The following is a 26405-nucleotide window of genomic DNA, read 5'->3' on the forward strand; positions in this document are numbered from 1 at the left end:
AATAAATATTATGGTTACGTTTATTTATAGGCATGTAGATAAATATGCTCACAGATAAATTATAATGGTAGGCACAGATTGTTTCCTTAAGAGAAATTTCTCTACGTCGAATTAACCAGTCCTAGAGAATGTACAATTTAAAAAATTCATTCACTTTTATTTATTCTATTTAAAAAAAAAGTATCGTTTTTTTTTTTTTTTTTTTAATTTGAGAGAGAGCGAGAGAGACAGCATCCGAGCTGGGGAGAGGGGCAGAGGGAGAGAAAGAGAATCTCAAACAGGCTCCATTCTCAGCACAAACTTTCGGTCACTTTTATTACAACAGCTTCTGTAACGACTAAACTCTGTGGACTTCCGCCTCAGCTCCAGAGAGCCACAGAATGTTAATGTCTGGTGGAATGTTGACACAATCAGTCATACATCCTTTATTTCACACCTGCAAGAAGAAATAGAACTGAATACACAGCGTGGTATTAGAACACGGTCAATCAAATGAAACCTCAGCATCTTGTTTCAAGTTACATTTTTGAGGTGGTCCTTGTTAAATTTACATAAATGGAAAATATAAGAGGTTTCCCTGCGATCTGATGAAGGGGTTCAAGATTATTAATAAATGAGAGGCATATGTTTGACAGATCATAAAAGTGGACTCCATAGTATAGTATATCTTATGTAGTTCTTATTATATGTCAGAACTTCTAGAAAATACTTTACACATATTATTGCATGTATTCATACCAGCAATGCTGTGAGGTAGCTCCTTTTTTCCCCGACTTTACAGTAAATAAGCCTTAGAGGATGTTTAATAATTTGCTCAAAGACATATCCCTAATCATTGGTGGAACTAGGACTCAAACTCAGTTGAATCAGCGTCAAAGCCATCAACCAGATTTCTGTCATGGTAAATTTTCACTGTAACGCTTAACCCTAGAAATTTCAAGGACTCTGTCAAGTCATGATGAATTCATGAGCCAATCTATGACATGGGTAACTCAAAGCACTCCCAAGATTAGACAGTTCACCTGCAATAGAACGGAGTTAACAAGAAAGCCTGTGATGTACAATTAGAAAGAGGGGCATCTGGGTGGCTCAGTTGGTTAAGCATCTAACTCTTGATTTCAGCTCAGGTCACGATTTCACTGTTGTGAGATCAAGCCCTGTGTCGAGCTCTGCGTCAGGCTCCGATTAGAAATAAACTGATGTTCTCCAGCTGGGAATGAGGTATTATTTAACAGTCCAGGAAGATGCCATGCTAAGGAGTCAGTAAGAAGTCTTGAGTATCCCATGAAGGGTTGACAACATGGGGAAAGGGACAGTACATTCTGGATGTGAAGTTCCACTTGAACATTGGACAGTATTTCTGCAGACAATGAGGGTTGAAGTACAAAGCCCCGAGTTTTCTGAGTCACCCTAGTAGATGAGGCTAGGATTTGTCCTACATCAGTGGTTCTTATATTTGAGGAGACACCAGAATCCCCCGAAGGCAGGTGAAAACACAGCATTTCTGATCTGGGACAGGTCCCGGAGAATTTAGTTTTCATTTTCTTTTTTAAAATTTATTTATTTATTTGTTTGTTTGTTTATTTATTTATTTATTTATTTATTGAGAGAGCACTCACGCAAGTGGGGGAGGGGCAGAGAGAGGGAGCCTGAAACAGGCTTCAGGCTCTGAGCTGTCAGCATAAAGCCCAACACGAGACTTGAACCCACAAACTGTGAGATCATGACCTGAGCCGAAGTTTGACGCTTAACTGACTGAACCACGCAGGCACTCCCAAAATTTACTTTTCTAACAAACTCCCAGGTAATACTGCTGCTTCTGGTCTGGGGACCAGAATAGTTTTGAGAACCATTGACCCAGAGTGATTTCAGCTGTGGGCAAGTGAGATTTGTATGTCAGACAGGACATTGCAATGACAGAATTCTCTCTGAGATATTCCACAATATCCATAGGTTAATGATCTGTCTCAAATAACTAAGCTTGCAGACAGAGGATGAGTTTTCATGGCTCTTCAGTCCAGTGACAACCATCTGTCTTCGTTGTGGGCAGATGACGGACTCCCGCCTGCCACAAAGGTCCAGAAATAAAACAAGATAATTTCCAATCCCTTGACTGTTACAGACCTCAGCCTAAATCCAAATGGGATCTGCTTTTGCTGGCCCCTAAAAGTCTTATCAGGGATGAGCAGCCCTTAGTGATTTTGTTATATGCATCCCATTTGAATCAGTTCATTTCTCAGTTTTCAGGAAAACCTATTTTTTCCCAAGCATCATTTACCTTCAAGCTATTTATGTTTTAGAGGCGATTAAGCAAACGTATTGCAAACTGATTTATGCTTGTGTTATTAAAGTATTGCTTTTAAAACTTTAAAATACAATATCATCTCAGGTTTTCATTAAATCCATTTCTAAAAGAATGAGCATTGAATTTTATAGCGTGTGTGTGTGTGTGTGTGTGTGTGTGTGTGTGTACGCACATGTGTGTTTGCCTCCTTACTTTTGTTTTGTTTTTTTTTTTGGAGTGAGATTTTCTGAGTTGAACTCATATAGTATTCAAGTGCATTTCTAAGATGTTTACAGAGAAGCAATTCTTTAATAACTGCATCTAATTTTTCAACCCATTACAGATTTTAGATTAGAAAAGGATCTTAGAAATGATCTAGTTCAGAAGTTGGCAGACTTTCCCTGTAAAGTAAAGGGCTGGATGGTAAGTGTTCTCACTTCTGCAGGTGTGATATTGTGATAAAATAAGAAATATATATTTTGGGCTCCAGCTCCCAGGCAGAGCTCCTAAAACCTTTGTAATTTCCTAAGCGGTACAGGTGCTAGGATCATCTTTTATTCCAATATTTGGTCTTTGACACTGGTTCCTGATACAGAGCCCCCAAATTCTTTGGGATTACCTGGGTGACGGGAACATTGCTTGTTCCAATGAGACAATGCTTGGTGGCTCCTAGATAGCTTCAGGATGGGGACTGGTCAACAGAAAGGCCGAACCACGATTAGAAGCTTGAAACTTTCAGCCCTATCTCCCCCTTCCTCCAGGGAGGGGAGAGGAGCTGGAGAGTGAGTTAATGATTGATCATGCTTACTGATGAAGTCTCCATAAAACTCCCTGACCTGTGGGGTTCAGAGAGCTAGCAGGTCGCTGAACACGTTGAGGTGCTGGGAGGGTGGTGTGCTTGGAAAGGACATTCGTGCCCTTTTCCTCATACCTTGCCCTATGCATGTGCACCTCCTCCATCTGTCTATTCCTGCCATATTTAATAATAAACAGTAGCCGAGCAAATCAACTGTTTTCTGTAGTTCTGTGAGCCGTTCTAGCAAATTATCAAACTTGAGGAGGGAGATGTAGGATCCTCTGACTTAGAGCCAGTCACTCGGCATAGGCGACAATGTGAACTTGTGATTGGTGTCTGCAGTGGGGCATTCTTGTGGGACTGCGCCCTTAACCTGTGGGGTCAGCACTAGCTCGGGACAGTCAGTGTCAGAACTGAGTTAAATGCTAAAGCATCCGGCTTATGTCCGTAGAGAATCGGGGCACTGTTTAGAAAGTACTGTGCGTGGAGCGTAGAAAACACTTTTGCTTTCAGCAGGCGATATGGTCTCGGTGGGGACTGTTGAGCTCTCCTGTTTTCGTGTCCAGCAGCCACAGGCAATACATAAACGAACGAAGGCCGCTGTCTTCTAATAACTATCTGTTTACAAAAACAGACAGTGGTCCAGATTGGGCTTCTGGTCCACAGTGTGACAACCACTGACCTAGTTTTTCGCACCAGTTTATCTGTGAGGAAACTGAGGCCTGACGAGATACGCAACGGGCCCAGCTCACGCAGCTAGGAAGTGGCAGGGCAAGGTCTAATACTCAGACAAGTGTGTGGACCCCAAACCGTTGGTACAGTAGGGACGCCCTCTACCCATCTTTCGCATCAGGTCAATTTGTGCATCAAAGGTTGTATTCCTCCAGCTGACCCTGCTGCACACACAGTATGCGAACAAAGGCTCCCAATGTGTCCTTTATGTTTTTATAGTTACCTAGTTGTAAAAATATCTCAAATGGGCTTTAAGAGGCTTATATATTTGTGAGAGTAAAGAAAATACACTTCTAAAGGGTTGAATTTTTTAAATTTTACATAGCTTGGTGGGCTAAATCATGGCACTATTCTAAAGAGGTCAGAGATGAAGGTTTGGTTCTTAAACCGACATGGACAAGAGCCGTTCCAAGGCCACAGATGGCACAGGCCACCCAGCTGAGCATTTGTCAAATGTGTTCTGTGAGCTCACAAGGCTTCAGGCAACGGGAAAGGTGGTCCAGAGCAAAGCGCTCCTGATGAAATTGGGGCCTGGATTCAAGAACTCTCGAGGCAAGGCATTCAAAAGCTGTGACCGTTCTGTTGGGGTTCCAAACCAGACAACTCTCCCGTCTTCTTACAGATATTTTTAGGAGGGGTTCTTGGGTTTGAAAAGAAGAGTGACGCTTGCGTGTGCATGTGTGTGGGCGTGAGCATGCGTGTGTGTGGGCTGCGTGTGTATGTGTGTCGGCAGGGAGTTTTGATGAAGATACAGGGGGTCTGAAGCCACCTCTGCAGATGCCAGGATCTGGGACAGGATTAAGGACCTGCTTCCCGTTTGGTCTCTCTTTCATGGTCTTCTTGGTGCTCTCAGTTCACAATTTCGCTTTTCTTTCTCTTGTCACTGGTTAGTCAGTTTCCTGACTGTTCTCTAGCCCAGCTCAAGTAGGAGCCAGTTTCATTGCTGTTGCTAATTAGCATTACTCCCATTGATAGACGCTTTCCTTCTAGGATGCCTGATGTGTTACCAGAAAGCCTTTCGACAGGCCACCCTAGGACAGATGCCCACCTCAGTTCCTATTGGTGGGCCTTCTGCACAAAAAAAACAGCCTGATGCTGTACCCTAAGCAGGGTGGCATCTAGGAGACAAACACTGGATATTGAGTTGAACAACTTCTTAAACTTTAATTGTCTCTCTCTATATTCATTTTATTATAAAGGAAATCCACATTTTTTTGAAAAATACAGTGAAACATTGGATTGCGAGTAACTTATTCTGCAAGTGTCCCACAAGACGAGCAAGCATTTCTAATAAATCTTTACTTGATAGTCAAGGATGCCTTGCAATGCAAGTAGTAAGTGATGCTGAATGTCACATGATCACAAGTGAGCCAATGGTTCTTGAAACTCGCTTTGATATATGAGTCCTTTGGATTACAAGCACATTTCCAGAACAAATTATGCTCGCAAACCAAGGTTTTGCGGTGTTTTAAAGTATGCAAACTTAAGGAAGAAAATGAAAGTCATGATACATCCCCCACCTATATAACACCTGGTAATTTGTTGGGCATTTTCAAGTCTTTTCCTTATGCATAATTTCATATTCAGTTGGTAAAAATAATGAATGTATTTTATATATTTGTTGCTTAACATCAAATCCTAGTTTTCTTTTGCGTAAGTAAGCATTCTTCAAACGGTGACCTTGATTATGTGCACTGTATATCACAGTATAGATATACTGTATTTACTTAACCAATACATATGAAGAAAAGGCTATAAAAAGGTTATCTTTTCCATTATGAGGTATGTTTAAAAATTTAATTCCTGCCCTCTCACTTTCTAAATTTTCCAAGTTCTGGCTCATGTGCCCAGAGAGTCATTATTGGATATTTAGATGGTGTTGTCTCTGCTTGTTACACGTTGTCAGCATTTATTTATTTATTTTTTTTTAATTTTTTTTTTTCAACGTTTTTTATTTATTTTTGGGACAGAGAGAGACAGAGCATGAACGGGGGAGGGGCAGAGAGAGAGGGAGACACAGAATCAGAAACAGGCTCCAGGCTCCGAGCCATCAGCCCAGAGCCTGACGCAGGGCTCGAACTCACGGAACGCGAGATCGTGACCTGGCTGAAGTTGGACGCTTAACCGACTGCGCCACCCAGGCGCCCCTACGTTGTCAGCATTTAAGCTCGATTTGTTAACTCACATTCCCAGAGGTAGACTCACAGGGCCAAAGAGACTGAGATTTTCTTAAGTTTTTAATACACATTGTCAAACTTTTCCCAGAAGGTTGCTCCAATTTTTACAGTGGGCCATGCATGAGATCCCAGTGGTCCACACTTTCACAACATTTTGAATGACTGCTTTAGAAAATGAGCTTTACTTTGTTAAAAAGGGTGCTGCATTATTTTATTTAGCACTACTCGTTTATTAGATTGATTATTCTGTGATTATTGCTGCATGGAAGCATACCTATGCAGAAACATGTACCACTCGGGTTTTTCAGTTTGCACCATTTGATATGTTAATCCAGCAAATGTCTGTGTCTTCTGTAGCCTTCATACACTGAATTTGACATCAGCGGCAATGTCCTTGCTCTGATCTTCAACCAAGGCATGATCTGGTAGGTCTGCTATTGGACTGTTTACAACTTACAGAAAAGCCGCAAAGAACATTATTGCATAATGCATTGTAGCCTGGTGTCAGAGAGGTCCCCAGTCTGGGTCTAACTCAACTGTTGCCTTTGCAAAGTGGATAGGAAAATCTTGTTTATATTTGTATTTATATTTATATTATATTTACATTATATTTATATTATATTATGTTTATTTTATATTATATTAATATTATATTTATATTTGTATTTATATTCATATTTATATTTGTATTATACTTACATTTACATTTATATTATACTTATATTTGTATTTATATTCATATTTATATTTATATTATATTTATATTACATTTATATTATATTTCTATTTATTTATATTTATATTTATATCTTAACTCTTCGTCCTCAAAGACATCTGCCTGTTTTGCAGAGCATTCCTTTATCAAATACTGGGAGTGTATTTCCGCTTTGTAGCTTCTTTGAAAGCTTTTTTATACTTTTACATCCTGTGACACTAGGGTCTACCGGTGAAACATTAATGGTCCCATAGCCACATGTTAAGTATGAAATAAATTAATGTCAGGCCCTTCTGAAAAACTGATTTTATTCTGTCATTATCGAGTATGTTTAGAATACAACTTGTTGTTGCTTTTGAAAAAAATATCTTACCAAATCCAGTAGTTTTAGGTAACTGGACTACTGGAGATGTAACTTATGTTTTAGGAAGTTCAAGCTAAAAATACGATCACTGTTTCGTAACTTGTTTCACAGGCCATTTACACATCAGAATTATGTCTTTTGATGTACAAAGGATTGTCATATCTTTTATTAAATGAAAGCATTCTCACTGTAAACCTTGACAGGTTAAGATGAGCCGATATAGTAGAAACTGTTTTTGAGCTTAAAAATTGGTTCATGGCATGCGATTCATCTAGGGACCATGTGTCTTGGAAATCTGTCACTTTTAACTAAGAACACCCAACCCACAAGCTACAATTGAGCATCTTTATCTTATGACACTTGTTTAATATAACACCGTGCCACTGACCACGCCATTGTCCTATGTACTAGTCCTAGTAACTTGGCTCAAATTTTGCACAAGCTTTATATAGCACTTAAATCCTTCAACCATAGCTGCATTGAGCTGTTAAACCTTTGCAAGACTGCACCTCTCTGCAAATGTTAAAATTATCTTGCTTTAGTGATATAAAGACCATAATCAAGGACCCCATCATCCTGCCCTGGGGTCTGTCTAATTCCTGTGCCTCACTAGGTCAATACATATGAAGAAAAGGCTATAAAAAGATGATCTTTTCCATTATCAGGTACGTTTAAAAATCTAATTCCTGCCCTCTCGCTTTCTAAATTTTGCAAGTTATGGCTCATGTGCCCAGAGAGTCATTAAAGAGTGAAACGCATCTTTCATTCTCTAAGCAAGGAGGAAAGTCAAGTTGGTCCAACATATGACCACCAACAGGGAGAGTAAAGGGAAAAGCTTCTAGCAGTTCTGGATCTTTCATTTTCTGGAGGGGATTCTGCTGTCACAGCAGAAAATAGCTAACTTCGCTACTGGAACAATGAGAAACCATCACCGTGTATCAGTTTTAAAACTCCCTGGCTTCTACACAGAGTGCCACAAATCCCTCAGGCCTGGTGGATGCCATTTGTGCAGACACATGCTACATGTCTGTTTCTTGTTCTTTCGTAGCAAAGACAACAGACTGGCCTAGAAATTCATTTTCATGATCAGAAAAGTCGTTGAAATGGCTGTCCTGATTCGTTTTGCTTATAATTTTGCAACTATTTAGTCCACTATGGTTCATGTTGAAATTCTTAAATATCCAAAACCCTTCCCCCATTCTCTCATGGGCAGACCCATTACCAAAATCTCTCCACTATCCCTTTCTGTGTATTCCTCCTTTAGATAGTGGTCAAGCCTTGCTTCTTGTTGGTCTGAAGAGGACATTAGAATGTGATGGTGTTTTTTTGAGCGTACAGAGATAATTACACCCCGGAGTTACAGAAGCAAGAGAATTATTGCTTACTTTCAGGTCAACCCTTTGGACAGATGGTCTTTTTCCTAACTCCCAGAAAGTTGGTAAAGGAGGGAGGATGTGGTTGGTGGGCAAGGTGTGAGGAGTGTGTATTCCAAGTGTGGTAGGCTCCCCCACACAAGGGGACTCACACACAGTAAGCTACTATCTTATGAGGCACAAGGAACTGATACTGGAGCTTGGTCACACAGAAACAAAAGACTATGGGACGTTTGCACTCACGTCCGTTGGTTTGTGACTAGAGACATTCAGGTACAGCTTTAGGGGTTTCTAATTAGTGGATGTTATTAAAGTCCAACTTTAAAGGTAAAATCCATTTTGGCATGTAATTGGCTGACATGATCAGTACACTTTTATATCACGCACTTCATTTTAAAATGGATAGCACAGGGTTTCGTCATCGTATTTTAAAACGACAAACACACGTCATATCTCTATCAGAACAGGGTGTAGGGGCAGCAGAAAACAGTGAGACAGAAGATGGGTGTGGACATTGCTCCAACACTGTCTCTTTGTGTACCTCTTCTACCTTTGTCCCTGTCTGCTACCTCATTTTCTTGGTTGATCAGATGTGAATAATTTACCTGACATGTACCATGTCACTGGAGTAATAAGGAGAGCTCAATGAAAGAAGCTTTCATTCGCTTTGATCTTCTTGGAAGAAAAGCACTTTATAAGGCTAAGGTATTACAAGGATCTTGAACTGACAGATGACAGGATCAAGTGTGGGTAAGGGACTTAGTGGGCCGAGCTGATTAGTGAGTCACCGGCAAAGACAGTTTGAGCATTAGGGTTCAGCTATCACTGTGCCAGGATCTGTTTTTCTAGGTTATGGTTCTTGAACCTGTTTGTTCAGAGTGCCCATTTGATATTTATTTTGAAAATCTGAGGTTTATAGGTGCATGTACCTAGGTGTGTGCATATATACGTATACAGACGAATGATGCATATATATATATATATATATATGTACAAATATGTGTGGCTTTAGGTAAGTCTAGGTATTAAATTATATACAGAATTGTGTCTGAGGGTAAACTAGGTTGTATAGCAGCTAAACACCACCCCCTCCCCCCCAAAGCTTAGTGGTTTACAAAGGGAAAAGTTTTCTTCTTATGTACTCTGCATGTTCAATGTGGGTTGGTAGAGGGATCTGCTCTTTTGAGTTACTCTCACTCTAGAGTCCTAGACCGGCCAAATTGAGTCCATCTGGAACAACACTAGATAGGGTAGCAGAGAGACGAGAAAAAAATCCACACAGGGCTTTCAACGTTTCTATCCAGTAGTGAGACACCTCATTTTGATTTCCATTTCCTTGGGCAAAACAAATCGTATGGCCAAGCCCAGCTTTAGAAGGGAACACACATAATCATTCACAAGCATCTAACATGACTAATATTGGCATTTGAGAATACAGTGCACTGCTATGCAATTGTTGCCCCTTACCTGAGACTGTCACTCACTCGCTCACATTTTTGAGGCTCCGGGTTCTCTCTGGCTATCCTGTAACAAAGATACCCCGTGTTGTTCCAAAGTCTGTCTTCTTACTCTTTTTAATTCGTAAAATTTATATTTTAGAGAAGTTTCGGGTTCACAGAAAAACTGAGTGCAAAGTACAGAGCGTTCCCATACACCCCCAGGCCCCCACAGGCGCACCCACTATTGACATCCCACACCGCAGTGGCACATGGGTTACGATTGATGAACCTGCATGGGTAGATCATCGCCTGAAGTCCGTACCATTAAAAAAAAAATAGTTTATCTTTCTTCAGAGTGTCTGGTCCACTCGTTATGTTCAAATGTCATTCAGATCTGTGGTATCAAATCCTATCAACAAGAAAATCCAGATTTGGGGAAGATTCCACTTTTAAATGAAATAGCTTAACGCTGGTTTGCAGCATTTCAATTATAGAAATAGCAGAAATGAATTTCTTCATCTAACTCACCCCTTGCCCCCCTCCAACATAATATACCAAATTCACTTTGGATTGGTTGAAACAGCCTCTCTACATATGTAGGAAATCTAAACTGCTGGCCCTAACTAGAGCTACTGAGGGCTTTATCATAGCTGGGACAGTTGAAAAGATGTGACTCTGGTTATACTTCTGAAATAAGTGCACATGTATCCTCTTTTTGGTTTTGGACCAATACATTGCTATTAATACTGTTTGATGATGCTAATGGATTTTCTCATCAAAGAAAAGTGAAATTTATTTTGTTGAAAATAACCAACTAAGCCATCAAGTAAAAGTGACCTCACCTAACTACTTCCTTTTTAAAAGTGGCATTTAAAAATAGTTTTTAAAAGCCAGATATACAAAGTGGTGGATTTCCAGGACAAACAGAAGTGTAAGGAAGTAAACAGATTAAGTTAAATGAAATGAAATGAAATTAAATGGATGTGTTGCATTTTCATCTCAAATACATAAAGCTTCCTATAGATTATCAACAAAACACAGTCTATTACTGGGCATACATACATCCGCTCTAAAGCACCATAGTAGCTACATAGCTAATAGAGAAAACCATCAGCAAAAGAAAAATTCATTTTATTTTTTCTCTTCCATTAAGCAAAAATTAATTAGCCCACAAGAAAAGTAATTAATCCAGATGTGTAGTTTATTTGAATAGAATGAATGGTTTTAAGGGTAACAGTAGAAAGAGGTTAGATTTTTAGATTTATTAATTGATGATTTGAGTGTTAAGGGAAATCAAGTTTATTTTAGAAGTAGAAGAGAGAAGTAAATATATGTAACATATTCTCTGGTGTAGTTTAAATTGATTAATGCTAACAGATATAGTTAACGGACAGCATAATTGCCGTGAGAGAATCATGTGTGCAATCCCTGTGGTAAAGGGAAAGATGGTAAAATGTGCATCAAAGACGGAAATTGACTAGGCAAGTTTATTTATGAAAAGAGTTTGTGTGCTTGAAAGCGGCACTGCATTTTCTCCCTTTGGCAAATAAACATGACGTGAGATAAGCAAGGTGCCGTGTGACTTTGTTACGAAGAGATGACTTGAAGTGAGCAGAGCCATGTTTTTTCTTTCCAGGATGGGCTCCTTCTTCGCCCCCAGCCTCCCAGGCATCAATATCCTTCGACTCCACACATCCATGTACTTCCAGTGCTGGGCCGTGATGTGTTGCAACGTTCCCGAGGCCAGGGTCTTCAAAGCTTCCAGATCGAATAATTTCTACCTGGGCATGCTATTGCTCATTCTCTTCCTGTCAACCATGCCTGTCCTGTACATGATCGTATCCCTCCCACCATCTTTTGATTGTGGCCCCTTCAGGTTCTTGCCTTTGAAATTCCATCCGGGTGTCGTTTTATTCCAGGCGTGGAGATAGGAATGGTCACTCTTACAAGCTTTTTTTTTTTCTCCAAACAATGGCATTTTGGCCTGTAGAAATGAGATTCTTTGAGCATCCAGGCTCATTAGGTAACATGGAGATTCTTAGGCAAGTTGCATTGGTTTCTTATTTGAGAATCATAAAAGGGAAAAGGATTTGAGTGCGCCAGGCTCTACCCGGGTAAATATGGATGATAAATCTGAGCTCAAAGGGGATGGCAAAGAGTGTGTTCAGATTACGATAGTTGGGATGTGTCAGTTTTCTTGGTGCCGGGCCAGCGTGTCCAAAAGTCGGAAGGAATTTTGACGTGCTACGTCACGTCAAATAGATAATAATTAATTAATTAAAAATAGATTATTCCACAAGCTACCTAAGAAATGGGATCATCATTCGATAACTGTGACTATAAAGTGGGTCACACAATTCACAATCCAAAATGCTACCTGGTGGCAAAACAATTGAGGGTGACATTCGCTCCTGTATATTCTCCCCAAACAAGGACAGATCGCTCAAGTCAGTAATAAAGAGTCAAGAGGTCTCTCTGATCCAAGCTGAAACGTCCTTTTCGCCAGTTCTCTATGACAGAGTTCTGACGGTGACACTTATCAAGAAAACCAGTCGCCGGGATGAGGGGAATTGAGATTTCATTCCCTAAATAGGGCCCTAAAAATGAATCTACCACAAGTTCCTCTCTGCAACCGCAAGAATCTCTGCCTGTTGAGTCACTGCTCAGCATGCATTTGAGTTATTTCTCCTTTTCAAGTGAAAGAAATGTGAATGTGAAAAGCCACGTGAATGACGAACGTGAGGCAATAATGGCCACATGTAATATCCCCGTCGTGCTGTCAGACGCAAGTTATTAAATTAAAGTCAAAAGTTTCGTTGCCCACAGACCTAAGTATAAAAGAGGCATTTCACTCTAATAATAGGCTGAGTTATTATTATTGCTTTCCTGGGGGGAAAAAAATAACAAAACAAAAGAAAGAAAATGTTAAGCCAGCTGATAGGGCAAAAACCACTGGAGTTCTGTCATACTCAGGAAGCTGATGCTGACAAATCCTAACCCCCAACCCCCCCCCCCCCCCACTCTGGGCTGAAATAAATAATGCAGACAGTGACATCTGGAGACTAAATATGAAATTGCAGTCTTGAAGAAGAGCTTGGTCTTCATAAATCCCTAATGAATCTCTGGGTACAAAGTTCAACAGTTAAGCCATTCAAAGACTTTACTTAATTGCAAATTACCCACACAACTAAATATCTGGGATGGGTTTTAGATGTGCTTTTGACTTTCTAACTGGAAGTCGATGCTTCTCAGAAAAATGTATCAACGGGAGGGAAACCCAATGTCCACATGGAGCTGGATGGTGGTTACACAGGGGGCGTTCCTGTGAAAAATATCATTGAGCTAGACAGGCACAATGGCCACACAGTTTTAGCTTTTTGAGCCTAATTCTTCTGCCTCTCTTTATATCACATAGAGTTGCTATGATTTTAATTAAAAAAAAAAAAAAAAAGAGCCTGTATCTAAGGCATAGTAGCTGATTTTAACCAAGTGTTCCCTGATTGGCAGACTTAGGCAAAATTACTGTACATATATCACTGTTTTGAGATCAAGAAAATTTAAATATTTTCAGTAGCATGTCAGGAAAGGGGTGTCTCTATCTTATTTAACTAGTCTATTTCTCCTGTCAGTTTACTCATTTTGGAGCAAAAGAATGTATACTTCATTTATTTGTTTAGATTTAGAAGTTTGAAAGGGTTGCTCTGCCCTAAAAATGAGGTGAGAAAGCATGAATTAGGATCTTCATGGCTTGGCATTCTCAAGGATCCTGAGTTTGGGATGGTTTTGTCAGCCTGCCTCCGGAAGAGTGTCTGACTCTACTTGGCACCTGGGTGGGCAGCGAACTTGCATTTGCGGTAGGTTAATGGATGGCCACACCCACCCAATAGCACAGTGATGGTTAATCACTCCCAGGGACAGGTATGTTCGCAGGTAAAGTGGCTACAATACCTTAGAAGACCCATTCTGTGGGGCGCGTGGATGGCTCAGTCCATTGAGCGTCCAACTCCTGATTGGTCATCTGCATCTGGTTTAAGATTCTCTCTTTCTCCACCTCTCCCTGCTCTTGCCCTCTCTCTCTCTCTCTCTCTCTCATAAAACTTAAAAAAAAAAAAAAAGGAATTCTGTAAGGAATTTGATGAGGTATTCTTGCTTGACCTGATTTGGGAGGGTGAATTTGTCAGAAAATTATTCCAATAGGCTATTAAGTGGATTCACCTTAAACAGTTCAACAATTTTAAAACCATTTATTTTGTACCCAGATGAAGAAAATTCTAATTTCTCCCACCACATTTGCTGACATGATGCTTCTCCCCCAACCTCTCGCTAATAATTCTGAACAATTTATAATTCTCTGGGTTCTCACATACCTCCCTGCTAGCATTATGGTAATTATATTTTTATGTATTTTCATCTCACTGCAAAGGCCTTATTATGTGTTTCTCCCAGAAAACCTGGAAATTATAAAAATGTTTCTCCTTGAAAATAAACACTTTTCAAAGGCTCCAAAGACCTGAAATAACAACCCTCCACATTTCAACATTTTGGAATTTTGTATTCTGGTTTTCTTTTTATGCAGTTTTTAAAAATAACTGAGATCAAACAGTAAGTGCAGGTTTATATTATATTGTGACACTTTTATATATATTTTTTTGTTTTAAATTGCGACACTGCCGTTGTGTTACTTATTTGCCATTATACCTTATGTGTTTATTTTTTTAATAGTGTGGCTGACTTTCAGAGGTTGGGGATAGAATATTTTCATGTCTGGGGGCACCTGGGTGGCTCAGTCAGTTAAGTGTCCAAATTCAGCTCATGTCATGATCTCATGGTTCGTGAGTTCGAGCCCCACATTGGGCTCCGCACTAACAGTGCAGAGCTTGCTTGGGGTTTTCTCTCTCTCTCTCTCTCTCTCTCTCTCTCTCTCTGTCCCCTCCCCCACTCACTTTCTATCTCTCTCAAAATAAATGAACTTTTAAAAATATTTTTTTTAAAAAAAGGTATTTTTATGTCTGTGAGTCTAAGCACAGTAGAGTGTTGGCCATTACTTGAAGTAATGAATGAATAATGGCTATTTTTTGGACACTAAGCATTAGAGGAGATGTGGGAGCAAATTGGACACTGATTCTGGTCCTGGGAAGCTTTCAGTCCACTGGGAAGACAGGTCTGCTTATAGACTATTCTAAGCCAGGGTGGGTGGGGCCACACCCATAGAAGCCTAAGTTCATTATCATTTCATTTGACTGTAGAGTCACAGCAGACCAGAAAAACATGGCACGCTTTGGCTAACTGTCAGATAAAAGGATTACCAGGGATTAGTAGAAGCTTCTTTAGCTTGTACATAAGAGATCTGGACTCCTAGTAAGAACACCAGACCTGGAAAGAGGAGAATCCCCAGAGATGCCAATGACTTCGACTTTGGGACACACTGAATGCAGAGAAGACCTTTATGGGAGGGGAACATTTGGTAAAATTCCAGTTCCCCTATTCTAACCACGTCCATCAGCTTCAGACCAAGAAGCTGGGGAGCGGAATGTCTTGCCTTCTCTCATCTTTGCTTACCTTCTTACTCTCGCTGTATCCCCTATGGCTGGGAAGAAAGTATGGCCAGGTAGAATGGATGGCGACAAAGAAACCCTAGAGAAATAAATCAATATAATCTTGAATTATCTCTAAACTCCATTCCCCCTTAATATATCACAGGTCTTGCCGGGTGCAGATCTGTAATTTGTGAAGCAAAACTTAACACCTCGGCAGTCCAGCAACCCCTTGACCACATATCTGGAATTACTCTCAGTGTTTTGAAAGACTTTATTATAGTGAGGCCAGAGGCAAAAAAAAAAAAAAAAAAATCTCATCTGGAACTTGTGAGTCATGTTTGTTTAGTAGTTGAGAGTGTATGAAGATCAATAAACGATAGTGAAACAAAAATATTAAGTGTTATACCAGCCTTTATTCTGATGATATGAAGAACTTGGTGGTAAATAACCTAATCTCTGCTCTGAAAATTACAGCTTTTCATGGTAGAATCAATATGCGTATACAGAAAAAATAACTTGACATGATGGGTATTACTTAATAATTCTGACTATTACATATTAAGATAAGACAGACATCCTGCCCTCATTTCTCTAGTTTATAGGGGCTGATTCTTACCTCAATGGGTTGAGAACAAATCCATTAAGGACTTTGGCCCTTTAGGCTTCTTTCCTTCTCTTCGCATGGTCTGTTCTTAGCTGTAAGACTGAGCTGGCGGTCATTAGGGCCTGTCCACAAGAAAGACAATGAGAGAAAGGACTCACCCTTCAGTGTGATTACCTGTTAATAACTCTGATGAAAGAGCTCTGTGCAAAATGAGAGAGCAGCTCTTGCATGGGGAGAGATACCGGATTATTTGTGGACTTGATTCTGTTAAGCTATTCTGTATGTTTATTTCCAAGGCTAATTCAACAATTAAGTGCGCTCTTTATGCAGCCCAAAGGGAATGTTCTCCAACAAGGACAGCTGGCTAAGGGGTAGACTTGCGAGTTATTTATAAAATATATTTCAATCAAAATCTTAGGGATACAGCTTAAGAAAAAAACAAAACAAAACCAGACTTCTCCCAACGCTGTGGTTAATTTCCTAACTGCTCGACTGCGTGTTTACCTTGGCATACCAGTTCTCATGTCTTACCCATATGTTGATAGTAACAGGTCGAAGTGCCAGGAGTTGTAGCTAAACATTAGGTTCCCAATCTGAAAGAGTACTTAGGTGGTGTTTGAGAAAGACGTCTAGTTTTCTTGCTCTAACCATGGCTTTTACATATGTTATAAATGAACTTCTCTCCTCCACCCTCTCCCCCCCTTTTTGTTTTTCAGTGGCAAAAATAGGATGTTCGAAGTCATTGGAGAAACACTGGAGCACGATTTCCCAAGCTGGATGGCAAAGATCTTGAGACAGCTCTCTAACCCCGGACTGGTTATCGCTGTTGTTTTGGTTATGGCGTAGGTGCTTCCCCTCTCATAGGAAGAGACTCTGTGATGTCTTTCCTGGCTCCTTTTAATTTCCAGCTTTCTTAGCTTTCTCATGCTCTCTAAGGGTTGTGCTGTAACCTCAGCAAATTCAGTGCTGATTACATGGTGGTGAGAGTCTGAAATTCATGAGCCATATTCTGATCCCATTGAATGTAATTCCCAGCCATCTGCATCTGTCTTTGCCTGCCTAGGATTATAAGATTTGTTCCCAAGTAACCAAAATAATTATCAGTAAACAGCTAAAGCAAGGGAAACATAAATGCAAAATGCTAAATCTAATCAGCACATGGAGCTCCCCCGATCTCCTGGCCCCCAGCTCTTGTCCCATAAAGCAGATGGCTGTGAACACACAGAAATGATGAGTCTCTAAGTTAACATTCCCTTTGGGGACCCTATAGGCTGCATTTTAGGGCTAAAGGTTTAAGGGGTCTTAAAAACCATCATGTCCTTGTTCCTCAAAGGCTATCAGTAAGTGTGGGTCCATGATAATAAAATCAGAGGCCCAGAAGGGTCTTGGAAAGGTCGCTTAGTCTGTCCCTTCAAAAGTCAGAGGTGATATCCAAAGGAGAATTTGGGATGGGGGTTTTGTTCCCTTGTAACTTTCATTGGCTTCTGACTCTTGACCAGCACAGAGATAAACTTACATTCTAAGGAAAAAAAAATATATTTGCTATTGAAGAGCTAGGAAAAGCACCCTGGTCCTTCCTTTCAACCCCTGAGGCCCTCCTAAATAGAAAGTCTGGTACTGTCACTGCTCGCAGTGAAGGAGGGCAAGTATGAAACCACCCTCAGAAACACTTTAGAAATAAAGCTGATGCACAGGATTTGTTTCTTAAAACGTAAAACTAAGAAAGCTCAGGGAGAGAAATCCCAATGATTTGAAATAAATGAGCTGGGTTCTGGGCCAAGTTGTTACCATCTACTTTGTGATGATCATGGTCATGAGTCATGTCAGAGAAGACAGGTTTCATCTTCAATTTTATTAAGGCACCAATTTAGAGGGACAAGATGATTTTCACCTGGTAGGACTATAGCAAAATGGTAATAGTAAGACTCTGACAGTAGATCCAACCTTTACCTCCCGCTTTATACTATGACACCTTTTTTGAAGGAAAGCCCATGGGAATAATTAAACAGTAAAACAGATTACTTTTGTATATTAGAGAACCTTGATCATTTGGTGGCATTCAGAATCTGATGGTGAATCTCTGGTGCAGATATGTTAGAAAATGATCTGGTTGGGGGCACCTGGGTGGCTCAGTCGGTTAAGCATCCGACTTCGGCTCAGGTCATGATCTCGCATTTGTGGGTTCAAGCCCCATATCAAGCTCTGTGCTAACTGCTCAAGAGGTTGGAACCTGCTTCGGATTCTGTGTCTCCCTCTTTTTCTTCCCCTCCTCTGCTCGCACTCTGTCTCTCTCTCTCTGTGTCTCTTTCTCTCAAAAATAAATAAACATTAAAAAAAAAGAAAGAAAATGACCTGCTGGAAGCCACCTGTTTCACCAGATGGCCCTTGAAGTGATTTTTATTTTCCAAGTTTTCGTAATACAGTGGCTTGTGGGACGATGTTAAGTTATTAAGTGGTTTTTAAAAGTCAAAGCCCCTTAGTGGTATAAATGAGATCTTGTATTAAAAAAAAAAACAGATCAAAGTTCATGTCAGATTTTATGAGTATAGTCTTACCTTAGTAAGAGACAGATTTATTTCTAAACTGAGGAGCAACATTGTTCTGATGCCAGTGGGTGAAGGTTGACTAAGTTGTCCCAAGAGTGTGGAAGAGGAACTAGTATGGCCTATGTCCAGGCACTACCCGTATATTAATCATTGCATTTCCACGATAATCTTAAAAGGTTGGCCTCATTAATCATATTATTGCTATCACATGGAAGATATGCCCCAAATCAAGTGGCTGATAAGTCAATGCAAGCTCATGTCTTATTTCCCATCTATTATTTCCCCTAACCATTTGAAGCACCAAACAGTGAGTTTGGAATGAGTGGGAATAGACAGAAAGGCTAGAAGCCACTTGTCAGGGATGGTCTACACTCAGGGTCAGCACATTTTTTCTAAAAGGGCAAAATAGTAGATATGTTAGGTTGTATGGGTCAAAAGGAAAAATTGAGGATATTCTGGAAGCACTTATCTAACCATTTAAAAATGTAAAAGCCGTCTTAGTTCATGGGCCATGCAAAACAGGCTGGGAGTCCGTTTTACCCTGGAGATTATGGTTTGCCAACCCCTCATACAGACTGTGCAGAAGAAAGTTGGCAGGATACAAGGTCAAATAGATGTCCTGCAAGGTTGATTGTAGTTCTGAGGTTCTGATTTAAAACCCAATTTCAGTTTATTGCTGAATTGTTTTTCAAATCCTGAGATGTCATCTTCTAGTTTATGGGGCTCACACAATTGGCCTGGCTCTTTATTACCTTTAATTAGAGAATGTTACATGTTACAAACATTTTGAATTTCCCCAGTGGCTCATAGTAAATCAGCTTGGGTGATTTTGGGATAACTGAGTAGAATTCAGGTTCTCTGCAGCCAGGTTCATTCCTTTTGGAGACCAGAAAAGGATTTATGAAGAGTAGTTATTTAAGGTGCATCACAAGACAGAAAAAGTGGCATATAAAGAGAGAATTCCAGAACTGCAAATGACTTGGGAGGTCTTTTGCGTTCACCCTCCCAATCCAGGCACTTTTCTAAAAAAATCTTTATCACACATACACACACACACACATTTATTGAGCACCTACTTCATATCAAATAGTATATGCCAAATGCTTTCGTGTATGTAATTTCATTCAAATTCCCATCACTCATATAAAAGATAAACAAACCCAGCTAAACAATATCAATAATTGTGTTGCTAGCACCAGATGGCTCATAAAGGGTATAATCTGGCATGGTTGGGGAGTAGAGGAAATGTGTTTAGTATCCAGTTATTTGCAACAAAGAGCAATGCCAGTTACCTTTTTTTTAATGCATTTTGTTTGTTTATTTTGCTTTAAGTGAAGATGAACATATTTATTTTTACACAAATGTTTGACTGGAATTTGCTCTTTCTAGAAATGTAAATGTCGGTTAAAAGCCAAGGATATTCCTTTATAAAACATTTTCGTTTCAAAGAAGGGAGAAATGCAAACAATACATCCTATGGAAAAAAATGTCTATGTTAATTGACTATGACTTATGAGGATTATATTCTTTGTTGTGAAAGCCAAAGGAGGGAATTTAAGGCAGAAAGTCAATTTCTTTTTTATTCCACATATTCCCTAAGCTTCCGTAGATTTTCCGTTCTCTTGGATGCCCTTGGCATCAATTTGAAATGTTACTTTTAATTATAGTTTAAACTGATGTTAATACATTTCCAAGAAGATACAATTAGGCAGCGGGGTATGGTAGGCAGAGTGATGCTGTGGAAGAGAACCCTTGAGTCCCACCTTCCCAGGTCCAGCTCTACTAACCATGTTCCGAGTGCATTTTTTTTTTTTTTTTACTTCTGTGTACTTCAGTCGTTTATCTACATTCTATGATTTAGTGAATGTAAATTTCAGAAGAATCTCGAACTGAAAACTACCATATATTTTATTATTTTTTAAAATGTAGTTTGACCATCTATTATCTCAATGCTACTGCCAAGGGCCAGAAGGCAGCAAATCTGGATCTAAAGAAGAAGATGAAACAGGTAGGATACAATTTATTTTATAAAAGTATCATCTTTATTAATGTCAAGTAGTAGGAAACACCGGGAAATCTCACGTCCTTCTCTCCTTTTTGTATTGTGTAGCAAGCTTTGGAGAACAAAATGCGCAACAAGAAAATGGCGGCTGCCCGAGCAGGTTGGAGAAATGTTTGTGATTGCAAAATCTCCCCGCTATGGATAAAGTGTTCCTCCTTTTTTTTCTTTCCAAGTGGGCATTTGATGTAGTATACCATTACTGCCCTGAGTGAGTCATTCCACAATTTTTACTGTTCACCTTTTGAGACCCTCTCAGCTTTTCCAGTGGAGGAAAGGCAAGAGAAAGAAAACTTGAAAAATGGAAACTTAGCGATAGTAATAGACAGGTGACTTTGCAAATTGACAGAAGAAAAAGACAACATCCACATAGTCATGTACAAATAGCAGACACAAATGCAGAAGTTCTGCCCCCTGGGGCTGTTTTTATACATAGATGGATACACCAGGAAGATATCACTAGGCTCTTCTGAGCTCACCAGTGTTGATTTCCTGGAGCCTTTTCTAATTCATTAATCTCTCTTTTTTATAACCTTCTTAAGTTGTAAACCATTAAAATAAGGCATACCCTTATTTGCCAAAATTCCCAATACGTTCTGCATTCCACATGGGAAAGTAATGTCTAAGAACCTCAGGGAACATTTTTTCAAACTTTTCCCTCATTCTTAACTTTAAAACTCTTTATATTACTAGGGCTTTCCCCCCTTGTAAGTACTATAAGTCAGTCCGAATTGGTTTAAGTAGAAAAAAACTTCATTAGTCCACACAAATGAATAGGAGAGTGGTGTGGATGGCCTGAGACCACGTTTTATCCCAAGTTTAGAAGTGAGCAGGGCTGAGCCCCATTTCTTTATGGTTCTTTCAACACTGCTCTCACTCCGTGTCAGCTGACCTTTATGGCAACAGGAGAGGATGTAACAATTTCCAGTGCTATGTCCTTAAATTACATTTGTCTTAGATGGTTTTTCCACCGTAAAGCTACTTGTTTTTTTTTAATTGCATTAGCATTTTTTTTCAGCTGTGACAAATTGTAAAACCTTTAAAGTGTACGATGCGACGATTTGACATGCACATACATTATGAAGAGCTCCCACCACTGAGTTCATTAACACATCCATGACCTCACATATTTACCTTTGTGTGTGTGTATGTGTGTGTGTGTGAGCCCTTAAGTTCTACTGTCTCAGCAAATTGCGATGTATACAATGCAGTATCATCAACTATAGTTCAACATGTGATGCATTACATCCTCAGACTTCTTCATCTTACAACTGAAAATTTGTACTCTATTACCAAACTCTATTTCCCCCACCCCGAAGCTCCTGGGTTACCATTCTGCTCTCTGTTTTCATGAGTTTGCCTTTTTTTTTTTTTTATTCCACATGTAAGTGACACCATGTACTGTTTGCCTTCCTCTGTCTAGTTTATTTCACTTAGCATAATGCCTTTCGGGTTTATCCACATTGTTGTAAACGGCAAGATTTCCTTCTTTTATAGGTTGAAAAATATTATATAATTCTATATCTCTATCAATCTATCTATATATATCTATATCACGTTTTCTTTATCCATTCCTCCATAGATAGACTCATGTGGTTTCCATCCTTCCATGCTGCAATGAACATGGGAATACAAATTAATGATTTCATTTCTTTTGGATATATCCAGAAGTGGGATTGCTGGATCATATGATAGTTCTATTTTTAATCTCTTGAGGAACTTTCATACTGTTTTCCATGCTGGCTGTACCAGTTTACATTCCCACCAGCAGTGCACAAGGGTTCCCTTCTCTCCGCATCCTCACCAGCATTGGCTGTCCTTTGCCTTTTTGATAGTAGATACCCTAATGGTGTGGGGAGTTATCTCATCGTGGTTTGGTTTTGCATTTTCCTGGGAGTGATGTCGAGCATCTTTTCATGTACTATACAGATATTGGTCATTGATAAGTCTTCTTTGAATAAATGTCTATTCAGATCCTTTGCTCATTTTAAATTAGGTTATTTGGTTTTGATGTTGTTCAATGGTATGACTTCCTTGTCTATTTTGGATTTTAACCCCTTCTCAAATATGTGGTTTGCAGATACGTTCTCCCATTCCATAGGTTGTCTGTTCGTTTTATTGATGATTTCCTTTGCTGTGCAGAAGCTTTTTAGTTTAATGTTTATTTTTGCATTTGCTGCCTTTGTTTTTGGTGTCAAGTACAAAAATCATTGCCAAGACCAAGGGCAAGGAGGCTTTTTCCTAGGTTTCCTTCTAGGAGTTTTATGGTTTAGGGTCTTACATTCAAGTCTTTAATCATCATGCATTAACTTTTGTGTGTGTTGTAAGATAGGGGTTCAGTTTCATTCTTTTGCATGTGGATATCCACTTTTCCCAGCACCATTTATTGAAAAGAATATTCATTCTTCATTGTATATCCTTGGTACTTGGTCAAAAACTAACTGACCACATATGCATGTGTTTATTTCTTGTTACTCTGTTCTAGTGATCTTGTTGTCTATTTTAGTGCCAATGCCATACTGTTTAATTACTACAACTTTGTAATATAGTTTGAAATCAGGAAGCATGATGTCCCAGCCTTGTTCTTTCTCAAGATTGCTTTGGCCACTAGGGATCTTTTTGTGGTTCCATCGAATATAAGAATTTTTTTTTTTTTTTTTTTGTCTATTTCTTTGAAAATGTCTTTGGAACTTTGAGAAGGATTGCACTGAGCCTGTAGATTGCTTTGGGTGGTAGGGACATTTTCACAAAATCAATTCTAATCCATTAACATGAAATTTCTCTCCATTTATTTGTGTCTTCTTCTTCTTTTTTTTTTTTTTTTTTATTTGTGTCTTCTTTAATCATTATATAATGACCTTCTTTGTCTCTTGTTACTACTGCGTTGGCTTAAAATGTATTTTGTCTGAAATAAGTATAGCTGTGCCTCCTTCTGGTTTCCACTTGCACAGAATATCTCTTTCCATTCTCTCGCTATCAGTTTACGTGTGTTCTTAAAGCTGACGTGAGACCTTCTGGGCATCTTTTAGTTTGAAGCACGTATGTCACACATATCTGTGCTGTTCTTGTGTTTGCTATAGATTGTGACTATAACTTAACATTATCAAATTCGTGTTTAGAATGGTGAATGAAGGGGCACCTGGGTGGCTCAGTTGGTTAAGCGTCCGACTTCGGCTCAGGTCATGATCTCATGGTTTGTGAGTTTGAGCCCCATGTTGGGCTTGCTGCTGTGAGCGCAGGGCCTACTTTGGATCCTCTGCCCCCACCTTCTCTGCTCCCCACCCCTGACTCTCACATGCTCTATCTCTCTCTCTCAAAAATAAATAAAGAAACATTTTTTTTTAAAGTATCTTACAAAAAAAGAATGGTGAGCCAAAAGTTCTGACTTTTAAGATCTGAATTCTAGGTAAGGCTAGTTTTTATCTTCATTGCTTTAAAGATATAATAGTATAGCATGCTATTTATTTGATATTTTCCCATAATTTTTACTTAAAAACATATACAACCTTTGCAAAAGCAGAGACTATCTTATTCATAGTTGTTTCCTCAGAACTTAATACAGAACTTTATTATATAACAGTCATTCAGGAAAGGCCTACCAAATTTCTACTGGCCAATAAGGAACTCTTTTATTTGAAAAATTTAAAAAGAATAAATTTTTATATTAATTATAAAAACAGTGCTAAATATAAAAAGAGCAGAACTTTCACTCCCTTGTAGAGTAAGAAATATAGAAATATTTTGTAGGTAAAAATGCTAAATATTATGGCGACCTGGAGCACATTTGGAAGATACAGATTTCAGACCACCTCATTCGGAACATTAAGCACACTGAAAGCTAATTTTTTAGAAAATGTTTATTTTGAGAAAGAAAGCATGCGCAGGAAAGGGGCAGAGAGAGAGAGGGACAGAGGATCTGAAGCAGACTCCATACTGACCGCAGAGAGTCCTATGTGGGGCTTGAACTCACGAAACCCGAGATCATGAGCTGAGCCAAAGTTGAACTAATGCCCAACTGACTAAGCAACCCAGGTGCCCCTGAAAGTTAAATTTTGATTTGTTGCTCCTTCATCTTTTCTCTCTCTCTCTCTTTTGAACAGCTGCAGCTGCTGGTGGCCAGTAGCGTTCCCAGGTACGCTGGGGGCCCAGAAGCACTCTTCACCTTGCTGTTCAAAACCAGCCACTTCTGAAAAGGGCAAGAACACAAGCATTGTGAAGTTGCCGTTCCCCTCTTCTAACCCTGATGTATTGTCAAGGTCATGCTGGTCAATCAAGGCGTCACCAGTCTCAGTTCAGCAAGAAGGATCTCCACCTTGTTCCAAACTCAGGGATTTGTTCCCCCACCACCAACTTTTCCCCTGACTTATTTCCCTGGCTTTTCTTCTAACTAATGGAATTTAAAAGTGGATGTGATTCAACAATACAGGTTACTGGTTTACCTGTTGGGTTAATTAAAAAAAAATTTTGGGTATATGGACTTTCATCTTATACCCTTCTTCTGCCTTAGTTTTCTTTGCCTGGGAACAGAAATACTTCACCTCTTTTTACCCTCCAAGTTAAGAAATATCTTTATCAAGTAGTCACTGTAATTATTCATTAACTCGCATTTTGAAACCAACGTCTTGTTTTTCCATTTTTTTTCCATCTCCCCATCTAGGGCCCCCATGACTATACACCCAAGATTTTTTATTAGCTGCTGGATTCAGTAGGAAAAGGAATGGGCTTTTTAAAAGAAAAATCCTAAGGGAAGTAGGGGCCTGATTAGCATTGGATTGAAAGTCTCTCATCTTAGACAACCCACCTCTTTATGAGTTAAAAAAAAAAAGGCATTCTACATGATTACAACTCCATCACAGCTTAATCATGACCTCCAAGGATCACATTTCTTGAGTTTAGATTCTAATATTCCATAATTTGTCTTTGCTTTCTTGTTAAGGTTAGGAAAACACACACTTCCACAGGGGGCTTTAGTTTATAGATGTGTTTAAGCGTTATCATCTGATTAAACTTTGAATAGCACCAATCAATGCCCTCAGCCAGCCTTGTTTTGTGACTTCAGTTACATATGCGAACCCACAATGTCCTTTTCCAGAGCTGAGCCAATTTGCCTGCCATTCTCTGCAATTGACTTGCTGGTTTTTATTACCCTGTCCGTGAGTTCTTCCTTCTTTTCACTCTTCTTCTGGCCGTAAAAGGATGCCCTGTTCCTCTGCCAATCCGTGTGCCCATCACTGCCATGACACAAATTCAAGATTTCCTTCCTCTGGTCCACTTTTCCCGATTAGCCTCCATTCCCAAACTTGAGAGGTTTCCTTGGACCCTACTGGCTTTATTTCAGAGTCTATTATTTATATAGGTTTTCCTGTGCTTTTTTAACAGTACTTTACTGTCTCCTGTATGCATGCATCGTCTTTCCTATCCAGATTGTAAGCTCCCTATGAGCAGGGATCATATCTTTTAACTCTTTTGTATGCCTAGGATAGTGCTGTGCACAGGTAGGCACTGAGCATATGCTTATTAATTAAATTGAATCAATTTAACTTGCAGCAGTCACACTGTGAAGCAAAAACTTGTGTTATCTGCATGAGAAGTGTTATTATGATGGAAGAAATGGAATTATCTGTTGCGATGCAGGGTTTCTTGCCTCATTCGATTATAATGCAGATGAGTAAATAAAGTTAGTGCTTATTTCTACTTGGATCATTTTGTACTGTGTAGTAATAAGATTAGAGAATTGGTGTACATGTGTTGCCAAATTTACAATGTGGATGACACTCGT

At 39.4% G+C, this 26405-nt stretch overlaps 1 protein-coding gene across 1 annotated transcript in view; it reads left to right on the forward strand.

The window, feature by feature from the left end:
* The window catches only part of TMC1 (transmembrane channel like 1), a 94624-nt gene extending 68501 nt beyond the window's left edge, over positions 1–26123 (forward strand). Inside the window, exons 12-17 of the mRNA XM_025931606.2 lie at positions 6347–6414; positions 11517–11756; positions 16738–16863; positions 20497–20575; positions 20678–20729; positions 24727–26123. Of these exons, the coding sequence (XP_025787391.2) occupies positions 6347–6414; positions 11517–11756; positions 16738–16863; positions 20497–20575; positions 20678–20729; positions 24727–24749 (588 nt within the window). The 3' untranslated portion in view covers positions 24750–26123. The remainder of the gene's footprint in view (positions 1–6346; positions 6415–11516; positions 11757–16737; positions 16864–20496; positions 20576–20677; positions 20730–24726) is intronic.
* The last annotated feature ends 282 nt before the right edge of the window (positions 26124–26405 follow it).

This window comes from Puma concolor, chromosome D4 (assembly GCF_028749965.1).
Source record: "Puma concolor isolate L17-30 chromosome D4, mPumCon1.1.hap2, whole genome shotgun sequence".
NCBI lineage: Eukaryota > Metazoa > Chordata > Mammalia > Carnivora > Felidae > Puma > Puma concolor.